The 15105-nt window shown below is 42.7% G+C and overlaps 1 protein-coding gene across 2 annotated transcripts in view; it reads right to left on the bottom strand.

Annotated features, from left to right (window-relative positions):
- Nucleotides 1-15105, bottom strand: part of CDC42BPA (CDC42 binding protein kinase alpha) — a 1012118-nt gene that overhangs the window by 363138 nt on the left and 633875 nt on the right. For both annotated transcript variants that reach the window (XM_086927989.1, XM_086927990.1), the window contains exon 13: nt 3503-3745. In XM_086927989.1, the coding sequence (XP_086784115.1) occupies nt 3503-3745 (243 nt within the window). The remainder of the gene's footprint in view (nt 1-3502; nt 3746-15105) is intronic.

Below are 15105 nucleotides of genomic sequence, written 5' to 3'. Positions count from 1 at the left end.
CCGGAGGAGGCATCGCCATCGTCCACAGAAACACCATCCGCATCACGACCAACTCCGACAACACCCTCACCGCCGCAGAGCACCTTCACTTCCAGATACACACCGACCCCAAGACCACTCTCAGAGGCACTCTTATCTACAGACCCCCGGGACCACGCACACAATTCAGCGAAGCAATCGCAGACTTCGTCAGTCAGCACGCCCTCACCTCCTCAGACTACATCCTCCTAGGGGACCTCAACTTCCACTTGGAGAACAACAAGGACTGCTGGACAACCTCGCCATCCTTGGACTCAAGCAACTGGTGAACACCCCCACTCACTACGCCGGCCACACGCTTGACCCCATCTTCTCCTCCAGCAAGTACATCTCCTTCAGCCACTCCACCGGACAGATCACAGTTGCGTCCACTTCAACTTCAGGAGAACCACGACTCACCACCACCCGCAACAGGTTCCCCGCAGAAGCTGGAGCAAGGTCACCGCCGACCAGCTCACCACCGCCCTCAGCCAGAACCCACCCACCAACACGACGGACCCCAACAAAGCAGCCCGCAACCTCACACAGTGGCTCACCAACTGCGCTGATGACCTCGCACCACTGAAGAACCCTCCCAGCAGACCCGGCAGCAGGAAAAACTTGTGGTTCACCAACGACCTCAAAAACTCCAAGAAAACCTGCTGCACCCTCGAGAAAGCCTTGCGCCACGACCAGACAACAGACAACATGACAGCCCTCCAGAACACCACCCGCAAACACCACCAGCTGATCCACACCACCAAAAGGACAACATTCAAAGAACGACTAGACAACAACACCCACAACAGCAAGGAACTCTTCAGCATCGTTAAAGAGCTCTCCAACCCCAGCGCCTGCAACAACGACATCACACCTTTGCAAGACCTCTGCGACTCACTCGCCTTGTTCTTTCACCGCAAGATCGCCGACATACACAACAGCTTCGGCGCACAGACCACGCACCCAACCACCGAACCAACGCCCCCCACCACCACCCTCTGCACCTGGACCCCTGTCAGCACCGACAACACCACCCGCTTGATGAACACCATCCACTCCGGATCCCCAACCGACCCCTGCCCACGCCACATCTTCAACAAAGCCGACTCCATCATCGCACCCCAACTCCGGAACATCATCAACAGCTCCTTCGAATCCGCCACCTTCCCGGAGAGTTGGAAACATCCAGAGCTGAGCGCCCGCCTGAAGAAACCCACTGCGGACCCCACGGACCTCAAGAACTTCCGCCCCATCTCTCTCCTCCCTTTTCCGGCCAAATTCATCGAGAAGACCGTCAACTAACAACTCTCCGCCTTCCTCGAGACAAACGGATCCCTCGACCCCTCACAGTCCTGTTTCCGAGCAAACCACAGCACCGAGACCGCTCTCATCGCAGCTACCGACGACATCAGGTCCCTGCTCGACAACGGGGAAACAGCTGTCCTCATCCTCCTGGACCGCTCAGCAGCCTTCGACACCGTATGCCACTGCACCCTGATACAGTGCCTCAGCAACACCGGAATCTAAGGAGTGGCCCTGGAGTGGATCATCTCGTTCCTCGACGGAAGAACCCAAAGAGTCCGCCTCCCCCGTTCTGATCCGCGGCCACCAAAGTCATCGGCGGCGTTCCGCAAGGATCCTCACTCAGCCCCACCCTCTTCAACGTCTACATGAGCCCTCTCGCAGCCATCGCACGCCAAGACAACCTTAACATCATCTCCTACGGCGACGACACCCAGCTGATCCTCTCCCTCACCAACGACCCCGCCACCGATAGAGCCAGCCTCCAGGAAGGAATGAAAGACGTCGCGGAAAGGATGAAGCTCAGCCGTCTGAAACTTAACTCAGACAAGACGGAAGTCTTCATCCTGGGACCATCCACTTCTGCCTGGGACGAATCCTGGTGGCCCCCTGCCCTGGGCTCCGCACCCAAGCCAACGGACCAGGCATGCAACCTGGGCTTCATCCTGGACTCCTCCCTCACGATGACCAAGCAAGTCAACTCCGTCTCGTCATCCTGCTTCAACACCCTGCGCATGCTCCGAAAGATCTTCTGGTGGATCCCCACCGAAACCAGGAAGACGGTCACCCAGGCCCTCGTCACCAGCCACCTGGACTACGGGAACACCCTCTACGCTGGAACCACAGCCAAACTCCAGAAAAGACTCCAGCGCATACAGAACGCTTCTGCATGACTCATCCTGGACATCATTCGTCACAGCCACATCTCTGCCCATCTGAAAGACCTGCACTGGCTCCCCATCATCAAGAGGATCACGTTCAGACTCCTCACCCACGCACACAAGGCTCTCCACGACATGGACCCGAAATACCTCAACAGCCGCCTCACATTCTACACACCCACCCCCCAGCTCCGATCCGCCAGCCTCGCCCTCGCCTCCATCCCACGAATTCACAAATCCACCGCTGGAGGAAGATCCTTCTCCTACCTGGCGGCCAAGACATGGAACTCCCTCCCCACCCACCTACTGCTGACCCAGGACCATCTCTGCTTCAGGAAACAACTCAAGACCTGGCTGTTCGAGCAGTAGCGACTCCCCCCCTCCCAGTGCCTTGAGACCCTAGCGGGTGAGTAGCACGCTTTACAAATTTGTTTGATTTGATCTGAGTTGTTGAAAACACTAAAAGCATGCAAGTTAGTAGGTTTGCACAGACTAAAAAGGGCATTCTAACCCTGGAACTATAGATCTGCAGAAACGTGGCAACATAAGAGGATTGTAAGTATTCAACCACTACTATGGTATGACCTCTGGCATAATTAGAGAGGCTATATCAGAGCTCTTATATAATGAGATTGCTGCCATAACTTGTCGCCGCACTACATGGCACCAAAGGAACAAGTGGATTTTTTTACAAGACAAGTAGATTTATGAAGCAACCTGCCCAATGGACAAGTAGATATTTTATTACATTCCACACACCTGATTAACACACACCAAACGATCTCCACAAACTTACCATCCTATACAGACAAAGCCAACATAATATTATAATACAATGATCATTGTGCAGCGACCATTTACAAATTATATAGTATCAACACCAATTATCATACTGGTATTCAACCATCAAGGTCAGTCACACATCATCCATTATAAGTCTGCACAGCCACCAGTCCATGCACATACACACACATCCTCCACGGAGAAAGCCACATACACATGTTCATACCATCGCACCTAACATACAATCAAGCACACATCATAAAATGCTCAGACACCAATCAACATAGAACCATTACAGACAAACACAAACCCACCATTTACCAGTGTTCTACATTATTAGTCCACGATCTTAATAAAACCAGCACACTACATTAAAAAAAGTTTCCAAACAACCAATGGCTCTCTTTTCAGGGTTAGCCGTCTTTAAGCCACTATACAATATCAGTTACTAACATATTCTATGAAGGCACTTCTTGATTATATATGTTCATGAAAATAACAAAAATAAGTTATATTACCTCCTTTTTGGTACGCTCGGTCCTGCGTAATTCTTGCCTTAAGGTTTCCACCTTTTGCACTGCAGCTTCCATCTCCTCCTCCTTGTCCCGGAGCTGGCGGACAAACTTCTGCTTTTGAGAGCGCAAGTCCGTTAGCCGTTCATTCATCTCAGAGAACTCTTGCATGGCCAACTTGCGCTGACTGTGTGCATCTTTCAGTTCTTTTGTTTGAGATTTTAATCGCTCATTAGACTCAAGAAATTCCTGAATGTGAAAAAGTACATTACAACATCAACGGACAATAATACAGAAAACTGTGATATTTCTCCAGAACAGGTTAAAATTCTTGACAGAAACAACTGCTTTAAAATACTCTCAAGATAAAATAAACTACAAGCTACAACAGCTAAAATCTCCATAGTAAAAATAATTATACAGCAATCGGTAACACTACGTGTTATAAGGAAATCTTTTGGAGAAAAAAAAACCAGCACCTGAAAATGTTACTCAAAACGTTGAACCTCTACATATTTGTGTTGCAATTAAGCTTTTTATTTTCATTTAACTGTATTTCACTGGGATTCTGAAATACAGCAATTGCAGAAAACCTATTGGAGAACACTCACTAAACAGAAACTAAATAAATCCCTCTCTCTACACTGTCCGAACTCACCAAGGACTCAACACTGTAATTCCTGAAGAATACCTGTGCATTCATTGTTCTCCTGGAGCCTGGGAGGATAAGGGAGTTGAGGATAAACTGATGTGCTAAGCTTATAAAAATAATACAAGCCATTCTATGAAGCAAAATAAGCAAAGATGGACCTTAAAACAGGAAAAAAATAACAATTGTCTGTCTTTGTGTAGAGACTTCTTTCAAATTGTACCTAATGGAAACCTTGTGCTACTATAAGGCGGGGCAAGCAACTGTACCAAAACAGTTACAAATATTTTTGTTATCAGGAGATGCACAGCTTTTCCACTTCTCATATCCTAAATCTGTCTAATTTATTGGAACCTCTTTGCTCAATTACAAAAACAGCCGGTCAAAAATTATATAACAGCTATGTTGAAAACTTTGTATTGATAATTAAATGAATACTGTGAATTTGGACTACCGGAGATATCAAGGGTGACTAAACTGTCTTTAACCATAGAGTACATGTTACATTTTCCATTTCCAAGATGTGGGGACAGGACACAAAGTTCAGAACAGACAAGGTATGGAAACAGCAAAAGTCAATCTACATGTAAATCTATAAATGTATGCAAGACTAACAGATCAAACAACATTTACTCTCAAGTTTTTATTTTGAGGACTGGAAGAGATGTTGCCACAAAGCCATTTAAACGGCATTTAATCTGATGGGTTGGCATAAATACCCCCAAGGCATGTAACATTTATTTATTTTTAAAAATCAGCAGTAAAAAAAGAGTATCATGGAGGTAGAACCAACGGAAGAAAGACAACAATGCTTGGATAAGGTTTAAGAGGGAGAAGATCTAGGTGAACAAGTGGGTTTTAAGCTTTTTTCTGAAACGCTGCAAAATAGCAGGTCTGGGGGCAATCAAGTGGGACATCATTGGAGCTTGGGGCCCAGGACCCGAAATTATCTGCCCATCTATCCTTTGCTGTAATGGGCGATCTGACATGTATGTGTTATATGGTCAGAAGAATACAATTTAGGTTTAGTGCAATAGAAAGCATGTGTACCAGGCAAAGCATCTTAATTTAAATCTGACATTGGACTGCTAGCCAATGGGTTCAATTGGTGAAGGCCACAGCATGAACACATTGCTATGTTCGAAATACTTTTTAACATGTTGATCTAAGAAGCCAGGAGACCAATGTATAAGGCATTACAGTGGTTACGCAGAGTCAATATCAGGACACAAACTGCCTGTTTGACCAAGGGGAGAAATGGGAGACTTTTCCTTAAAATGTTTAAAGTCAGTAAGAAGAAGGTACAGCGCTTTCAAAATGCTTAAAGTCAGTAAGAAGAAGGTACAGCTCTTTCAAATCTGATACTGGAAGGACAAATCCTTCTCAACCATGCCCCAGGGTGCATAAGTAGTTCAGCTGGGGAGGGAAAACTCTCCAGGGGGGATGGCCAAGTTGTGCTGCACCAGCATGTTGATTCACCTCCAATAAACAAGATTTCCATTTTTTCTCATTAATTTTATGAACATTGTCAGACATCTATGCATGTACTGTGACGAGACAGTCTCTAGAGACTGACCTAGGAGGCGAAAAGTTGTGTGTAATGGGTGTAAGATTAAACCTGGAGTCTGATCTGCATAATGAGCTCCCACAGGGGCTGTAGATAAATGGTGACAGAGCAAATCTCTGGGGTACCCCAAAACAGACCTATCTTACCTTGAGTCAAAATGGAAGCAGCAATCCCACTTGAGAGAGGCCCTTTAAAACACTCGACTAAGGCATTACTTGCAAGATTGAAAGTCACTGAGAGATCCAGAATCATCCTTGTTCAGCTCTTAGCCCTTGTCAATGGCAGGAACTATCACGGTTTCAGCACTGTGACCTACACAGAGGGGAGTGATCACTCCCTTCTTACAGAGATATTGTTAACAAATGAAGGAATTGTTAATAACATCTCAACGGAGATGGGCCAAGGGTAGCTTCAACCCTACAAGGATAGAAACCTGAACCAGGTTGTATGGGCATACGATCTAAGCCTACTATTGACCCCAAACACTCCTTCTGATGGAACAGCAGGGAGAGTGGTAATGTTCTCGGATTACACTTGGAATGCTTAAAGAGTGAAGGGGAATCCTTGGCCTTTGAAAGGTTTACTTCACTGTAGATGTCACTGATGTTTTGACAAAAAAAGAAGCCGGATCTTCACAGAGGGAGGCAGCACTGAAGGCAGGAGAAGCCCTGAGCTGCTTTGAAAAGAGATAAGTGAGCTTCTCTGAAGAAACAAACTGCAAGAGGATACAGTCAGATTTAGCCACATGCAGATAAGCATTTTAGTGTTTGAGCTGGGATCTCAATGAACACAGCAGCTCTGGAGAGTATGTTTGTTGAAAATTGGGCCAAACACTAGCTATAAGGAAAAGGATGTGCATAAATATCCTATGGCAATCAACCTGAAGAATCACAAGGTCTTAAAGCCAAATCAATTAAACCAATAATAACAACAATGTAGCTCTACATAGCACTTCAGACCAAACCTCTAGAGCTTCTAAACACCGTCATAAAACATGTTACCATTATACAATTGACCAACCTCTAAAGGCTAGAAGGCGGAGTTGAGCAGCATTCAAAATCATGACCTTCAGATATTAGGAGATGCATGCATTAAAGGTTAAACTCACTGAGACATTGTGACAGGATTACAGAAAACAAGAAGTATAAAGGTGGTAGGTCAAACAACAAGAGTTGCCACCTCTGGCCTCAGAAATTAATACAGTTATCAATTCAGCGAGAAGGTAGTTGAGAACATCTAGGACCTGAGAATTTAACATTTTATTGACATTGCATGTGATACTGAATTGGGTATTTTAAAAGATGCCCACTCAGTTTCAGCCAGTGTCCAATATAGACTGGTATTTTGTACCAGGATGGTGTGCGGTCGAGATCTCATCTGTACAGTGAATACTCATTTGCACAGGGTAGCTGAATTTCCAGTATAATTCACTCACACCTAAACAAACTCAACCATGACACCTCTTGCGTAGCTCTTTGTTAACTAATGGCTTGTTTAGCATATTATTAATTCACATGTTTCTGTTACTCTGCTCTCATCTCAACACATACCGAGCCAAGGTAAATATTAGATTTGTGATTCATGTTTCAATCGTGGGTCTAACATTAAAGCAAGACACTTTAAGAATGATTTTATACAGTCTGATGACCTCAGGAGTGCCAGTCTAATGTACTGTTTGGAAGTCTAAAAAATGGAAACAATTCCCGTATGACAATTTTTATAATAGCCCTAATATCTTCTGTTTATAAAATCTCTATTTGTATTTACTTTTCATCTGCATTTCACCATTACAAAACAGTATTCCAAAAAATCAAGCGTGCCTCTCAAACATGGACCACAAAGAGCTATGATAAAATATGGCTTTTTATGACTACCTTGAGAGACATTCATGTTCCAGTTACACATCATAAAGGAACAAAACAGAGACCTGAACATCAACCAAGAAAGTGAGTACATCTTTGCAAAAGTGTAAACCTGGCTGACAAAAACAACTGATTATGTGAGAAGAAGATTTAGAGAGACTCACGCACACTGGTAAATAGGACCAAGCGGAATAGATAGAGCATGCGCGGTCACATCTTATCAGTGGCAAATAGAATACCCCTCGCATGGCTGGGGGCATTCCCTTGAAAAAAAAGGCTGTTGATGTGCACCCATCACACACAAAGTGTGACTGTCAAAACAGAAGCGGTATATAAATGCAAGCCTCAAGACTAGAAGGACAAACGTGAACTAGCAGTTTGGTGGACAGTCAAACAGTGGTGAATGGCCAAGATGGTTTCAGCTCAGTGTAGAAAACACTGAAATCATCTACTTGATCAATTAAGAACAAATGCAGAAACTTATTGTCAATGTTTGCTTTGCTATCCTATGTGGACTCCAGCATCTCCTCGCCCCTCACAACAAAACATCTCAGGGAAATAATCAGCTGGCTGGCCATGAAACCTTGGAATTTAGCTATTACAAGGTATACTTTAAATCTGTTTAACACATTAATGAAAATTGTGCCTCTTATACACTCTCAAGTATATTATAGGGGGACCAATGCCAGTCAAACCTTTTCTAAATTAACAGCTTCTATTTAAAATGAACAAAACTTTCACCAGCATGTTTGAGAAATGTAACCATGCTAAGGTCTACCTGGACTCAGTAAACTAGTTTATTATTCAGAAGAATGGGCTGCCAGTGAAAGCCTAAACACCATGCTTGAAGAAACAAGTATGAACAACAATGGCATTACATGGCACGTCCAGCGTACCTTCATTATAGAACAGTCCACCGCCCTACATAAATAAAGTTCAGATCCAGCTCTCTACCTACACCCTATACTCTCTTCCAACTTTAAAAAAACAGGAAGTAGCTTAGAAACAGTTTAATAAATTAGTAACCCCATTCTGATTCAGGCAATTGACAGACTAATTTAGGAGCTGATTTTGTTATTCTGAAATAGTGTTGACCAACACATATCGAGGACTACACAGGGTACACCATATGCCCATCCTCGAGTCCAATCAGCTTCAAAGCAAAGTGCGATGAATAAGACTGTCACAAACATATTTCTATCTCTGCAAAGATCACTTTCTCCAATAACTAGCCTAAAAAAGGCTGTTGGAGATGGGATGTTAGCTGACAAAGCTAACACAAGGAGATGATGGACGAAGCACTGAAACTTTTCGACCACTCACCCCCAGATCTGGGTTGAATCCATCATCGTTCTTTAGCTCACTTCGCCACCCCAGTTCAGACCTAGCCAAATGCAAATCAGTCTTAACCCTGCTCCTTGTGGGAACATCCCAGCCCGAACTGCCAATCCGAGTCTTTCCTGGAATAGAAACAAGCATCCTGGGACCAGTTTCGTGTTAACACCCCTCATCAGCAAGGCTAGCTTGAATTCAGTGGCAAAGTGAATAAGGGACCCATGTCTGGGCATACCCTGCCAAATTAGGGTGAATAAAGCAAACACAAGGAGATGATGGACGGAGCGCTGAAACTTTTTAGACACTCACCCTCAGTCACAGATCTGGGTTGATTCCATCATCATTGTTTAGCTCACTTCACCACCGGTGTGCACCTGTTACAACGCATTTTTTACAACGCACTACTGTTACAACGCATCTATTACAACGCAGATACTGTTACAACTCATGTTTTTACAACGCATTTTTTTACAACGCAGGTACCTTTACAACGCATACCATTACAACGTAAGTATTGGTAAGTATATAGTTATATTTTAAATGTTATATGTTTGGGGTAAAGGGGTATTTTTAGGGGTTAGGGTCAGTTTTGGGTTTTAGGGTAAAGGGGTATTTTTAGTGTTCAGGGTCAGTTTTCAGTTTTTGGGTAAAGGGGTATTTTTAGGGTTCAGGGTCAGTTTTCAGTTTTTGGGTAAAGGGGTATTTTTAGGGTTCAGGGTCAGTTTTTAGTTTTTGGGTAAAGGGGTATTTTTAGGGTTCAGGGTCAGTTTTCAGTTTTTGGGTAAAGGGGTATTTTTAGGGTTCAGGGTCAGTTTTCAGTTTTTGGGTAAAGGGGTATTTTTAGGGTTCAGGGTCAGTTTTCAGTTTTTGGGTAAAGGGGTATTTTTAGGGTTCAGGGTCAGTTTTTGGGTAAAGGGGTATTTTTAGGGTTCAGGGTCAGTTTTCAGTTTTTGGGTAAAGGGGTATTTTTAGGGTTCAGGGTCAGTTTTTAGTTTTTGGGTAAAGGGGTATTTTTAGGGTTCAGGGTCAGTTTTCAGTTTTTGGGTAAAGGGGTATTTTTAGGGTTCAGGGTCAGTTTTCAGTTTTTGGGTAAAGGGGTATTTTTAGGGTTCAGGGACAGTTTTCAGTTTTTGGGTAAAGGGGTATTTTTAGGGTTCAGGGTCAGTTTTCAGTTTTTGGGGTACAGGGTAAAAATAAATTAAAATTAATTTTAAATTAAATTATTTAATAGAAAATAAATTAAATTAAATTACATTGCATTATTTTTGGGGGTGAGGGTCAGTTTTGAGTTTTTGGGGTACAGGGGTACAGGGTAAAAATAAAGTTTATTTTTTTAAATTTACAATAATTAATTTAAATTATATTTAATAAAATTACTTTAATTTATTTTTGGGGTTTAGGGTCAGTTTTGAGTTTCTGGGGTACAGGGGTACAGGGTAAAAATAAAGTAATATTAATTTAAATTTAAATTAATTAACGGAAATTAAATTATTTAAAATTACATTAAATTATATTTTTAAAAATTAAGTTACTATTATATTATTAATATTAATATATACTTACCAATCCTTACGTTGTAATGGTCTGCATTGTAAAGGTACCTGCGTTGTAAAAAAATGCGTTGTAAATACATGCGTTGTTACAGTATCCGCGTTGTAAAATCCGCGTTGTAATAGTCCGCGTTGTAACATCATATATCCTTCACCACCCCACTCCAGACGCAGCCATATCCAAATCAGTCTTTACCCTGATGGGAACAGCCCAGCCCGAACTGCCAAGTCAGATCTTCCCTGGACCGGGAACAAGCACCCTGGGACCGGTTTCGAGATAACACCCTTCATCAGCCAAGCTAGCTTGAATCTAGTGGCAAAGTGAGCAAGGGACACACGTCTGGGCACACCCTGCCAACTTAGGGCAAACAAAGCAAGCAATAGTGTTTGCTATGATAGCTGGCAAATACATCACTGTCCAGTCCATTTCACTTCTAGAGTGAGCTCCACCAGCATTTTCTTTCTTAAATGACAGTGGGTTTCCCCTGCCAGAAGAATCAGTGGTCAGATGTGTTTTAAGGCATGGGTAGAGTGGGCAATTGCCCAGGGCGCAAATCTTCCTGGAAAGTGAACTTTTTCCTCCACATTTCTTTTGTCTATTTCTCTATCGCAACCTATAACTAAATACTGTTTGGCATCAGGGGACTTACATTTGGGGAAAATGGGAAATACATTTCAAAGCTGTTCAGAACAGGGGCTCCAATAATATTTCCAACCAAAACCTTAAAATTATACTGTCTTAGGTTTACTTCTAAAGCTGTGCAATTACAGTCCGAAGGCTTACAGTGACAGGTGATTCGGCCATTCAGTCATTCCAAGCAGTCAGCACAAAAACACTGAGATTGAGTTAAGGAAAATTCCTCCAGGCCAAGATTCAACATGTAATGTGCCAGAGATCTGGCTTGGCATAATGATCAAACGCAGAGCTGAGGCATACTAATTGATATACTGCATATCTAAAAAGTAAAAGTGTTTTAAATAGTTCATTCCATCACCGAAATAAAATGTAATAACATCACAAAAGATAGGACATTCCTTCTTTTAGTCACAAAATTTGCACCTTCCATCTACCCCTAAAAGGATGAAAGTCCAAATCAGCAAAGCGTGTATTAGAACCCCAAGTTACAAGCAATTAAATGAGCTGAACTACTGAAAAGAATAACACACCATGAGACATATTATTGACTCAGTTTTGCATTTTAAGAAGAGTTTCAATGGTCTTAAACTTGAAAAATAGTTCAGACGTTAGAAACATTTACAGGATATACTTTACAAGTAGGAAATACGGCTAGACTACTTTCTGAGACTATTTAATTATATAGCAATATCCAGTTATCAAATCTCTGTGCCGCCACCTTTACAATCTGTCGACCTGAAGTTTTAACTATGTATGACACCACAGATGTGCTGGATCTTTAATGCAGCTGAAAAATTCTGCAAAAATACTGGCTCCGTAATATGTTGACATCTACCAAAAATGTACAATGACTGCAACATTTGTTACACTATATTTTTGTCTGACGTTGAGGCGCTACTTAATTGTTCACTTAGTCTTGAAGAAACCTATACATTTATCAAAACATTAGATATTGCTCTCCAAAGGGATAACAGTTCTACAGGACATGATGTTTTTTTCCAGCAACGTCAGTACTTTGTCAAATGAGAAACAAATAATAAAGGTGTCACAATTCTGCAAAGGGTGCTTGTTCACCCAGTTATTATGCTGTTGAACACTCTATTATCATATATTAAGCAGTCTAAGAAAACAAAAGCGAAAGCCAAGAGAAGCATCAGGCTTAAAGTAAATTACTGAGTGCCTAATCTAGCGGGCAAAGCGTTAATTGCTGCTCCAGGTGTTATGTAATCATATGTGTCAGGGCATCATAATTTTAAACAAAACGTATGCAATTCACACAAGTGTTTAATAGAACCGTTCATTCATGTACAAGTTCTTACCTCTCAATGAGTGCCCTTGGCAATTGTGCCTTTTAAGCTTTTTCCCCCTGTTTGCAAGCTTCTGGAGTTATTTTTTATAGAAAGGCGTTCTAGGTGGGCCTAGGTCACGTGGACACGAAGTTCTCATTAACCTCCTTTAATAAATTATGGTTTCCAGTGTGTTAGTTGAACTGAACCAAGAAACAATTCACAAAAAGCACAAATATGTTAAATAAAATCAAAGGACTATAATCCCTGGTCCTGGTTGCATCACCTTATCGGGGCGATCAAGTAATGAGTAATAAGCCAATACTTCAAGGACAGATCAACAAAATCACGCAATATATAAATGACACAACTGCTACTACATCACCACAAACGCTGCCCGCATCACAACTCAATTGACCACCTTTGCCATCCTCTCCCCTAATGGATTTAATCCTGAAATACCTGAAAGCCACGTCATATGCAGACAATCTCTCCCCATCATCATTTGGGAAAGGTCTCTCGAGAAGCCTTGTCACTTCCTTAAACGTCAGTGCATCTCTGAACCTAGGCATCTTCATAGACACACTCAAATGCGGTCAGAGCCTGTCTCCCCTGTAGAAGAGAACCAGCCTCAAATGAGATGACCTCGCTAACTATTTTCCGATCATTCACCTATCATTCCCATACAGATAATCGAAAAGGTTTCTGAGACTCAACTGTAGAAGATCAGAAGCAATGCCCTAATTAAGACACCAGTACAAATTGGAGACAGCCACCCTTCAAGGTGTCGATGATGATCTATTCTGGCAGTTGAAACCCTAAGCTTTTTTGTCCTATTTGATTTCTCTGCAGCATTCTACACTGTCGACCACTGGGCCCTACTCAACACTCTCACTTTCCAAATCTCTTTATTGTAATTTTCCTGCAGTGATTCATCTGTAACCTGAAGAAATGAGCCTAGATGGGGACCTTTAGACCTGAATCCATCTCCATCACCTATGGTGTTTCCCAAGGCTACAGCCTCTTAGCAGTGATCTTCAAACAGTAGAATCTAGCTAGGTAGGACTTCTGCATTCACCAATATGTGGAAGTCACCCAGAACGTCTTCAAAATATCATCAGGCCACAACAATGACCCCCTGAAAGACTGCCTAGTCACCATTCAAACATGGAGGTCCGAATTCTTCCTAGAGCTGAATCAATGAGAGAATTTGTACTCATTGCCAATGGCTGTAAACAACAAGAGGTGCGTTGAGTAATCTGGATTGTATTACTCTGCAACTTGACAACAGCTCAGTGTCCCTGATAGTTCAGGTGCATTGAGCTCAATGTCAAGATCCTCATCATGCACAAAAGAAATATCCATGGACCGCCTGCTATCACCTGATCCTGCTCTGTAAGGTGAAACTCTTCCCACAAGTAACATAGTACCTCCAGGTACTATGAGGGCTATGCCCTAGAGATGATGTCACTGAAGAGTGCTACACATGAAGGCCTTTATAAATACAATAAAATTATGCCAACACTCGAAGAACTACAGTGAATCCCACCGCCTGTTTCACATTCAAAACCTGCTGCACCATCTTATAAGACAGTTGAGAACAACTCTCTGCCCTACCTGGTGGCCAAGTTCGAGACCTTCTGTGGAACATGCACTACCCACAGTAGCAGCAACGTCGGACTGGAAATAAGAAAATAAATGAGGGTATGAACTCAATCTCAATTCTCATCTGGCAGGTCCCATTGTGTCTCCACTTACGCAAGAAGTAGACTATTTTCAAACAACACCTTGTTGCTATGTAAACCCCCCAGATGCTCAAATCTCTGAGATACCCTAATTTCTCAAAGCCCCTTGACTCCTGTCATGCCACTCTTTGAGCATCCGATTCTACCACAACCCTCTCGCAAGTTTTGGAGACAGAGCGCTCCCCTAGTTCAGCCTTTCTTTCCGACTCACCTTTTCAGCCCTAGTGCACACATCGACCCCTGCCACCGAATCATGCATTGTATACTTCTCAGTTGAACAACACTCTATAGCTTTGTAGCAAGGTTTGCCCTATAGAAGTCGCACACTGTAGTAAGAGATGAATACGGGGATCTTTGAAGTCAGAGAATGCAGGGAAAGTAGTGAACTGTATCGACAAATAGGTAGTTGTTGTATCTGCTGGCAATTTCAGTATCCTTATGAGTTTGGTAAACCAAGGAAATCACTTCAAGTTATTTGACCCTGTGCAAAAGGTACTCAGGTAAACAGGAGAGCTGGAAGTGGATGCTCTGTGCAGATAAACAGAAGGCAAGATAGATTAGGGTAGCATTTGGTGCCTTGCCCATCTGTGGGAGGATGGGAGAGAATTCCCCAGACAACAATTCCCTATGTGCATTAGGTGCAACCAACAGCTGTCTTTTTATTAAACTTATTTGATGGTAGGTTTTTACCCGGTACACATTTTTAAACAGCGTGCAGCAAAAGTTATTACCTGGGAAATATGCTTGAAACCAATGAGTCCAAATATAATTTCAAAGCCCATGTTTTCAATTCTGACAAATTACATTTTTAAGCTTTCTGTTCCTCAAAGTAATAATTGCATACTCAGTTCAGAATTCTAGAAATTTGCTGGAAGTCGAGAAAGACTCGACAGTCTTCTGCATTTGTACTCCAGTAGAACACATCACATTTCCATAAACTCATTGAACAGTCTGATAGTAAGAACCTGAACGATGCAT

The sequence above is a fragment of the Lissotriton vulgaris genome, chromosome 6, assembly GCF_964263255.1.
Source record: "Lissotriton vulgaris chromosome 6, aLisVul1.2, whole genome shotgun sequence".
In the NCBI taxonomy this organism is placed as follows: Eukaryota; Metazoa; Chordata; class Amphibia; order Caudata; family Salamandridae; genus Lissotriton; species Lissotriton vulgaris.
The sequence above is the reverse complement of the archived record's forward strand: the minus strand, read 5'-3'. Positions and strand labels throughout refer to the sequence as shown.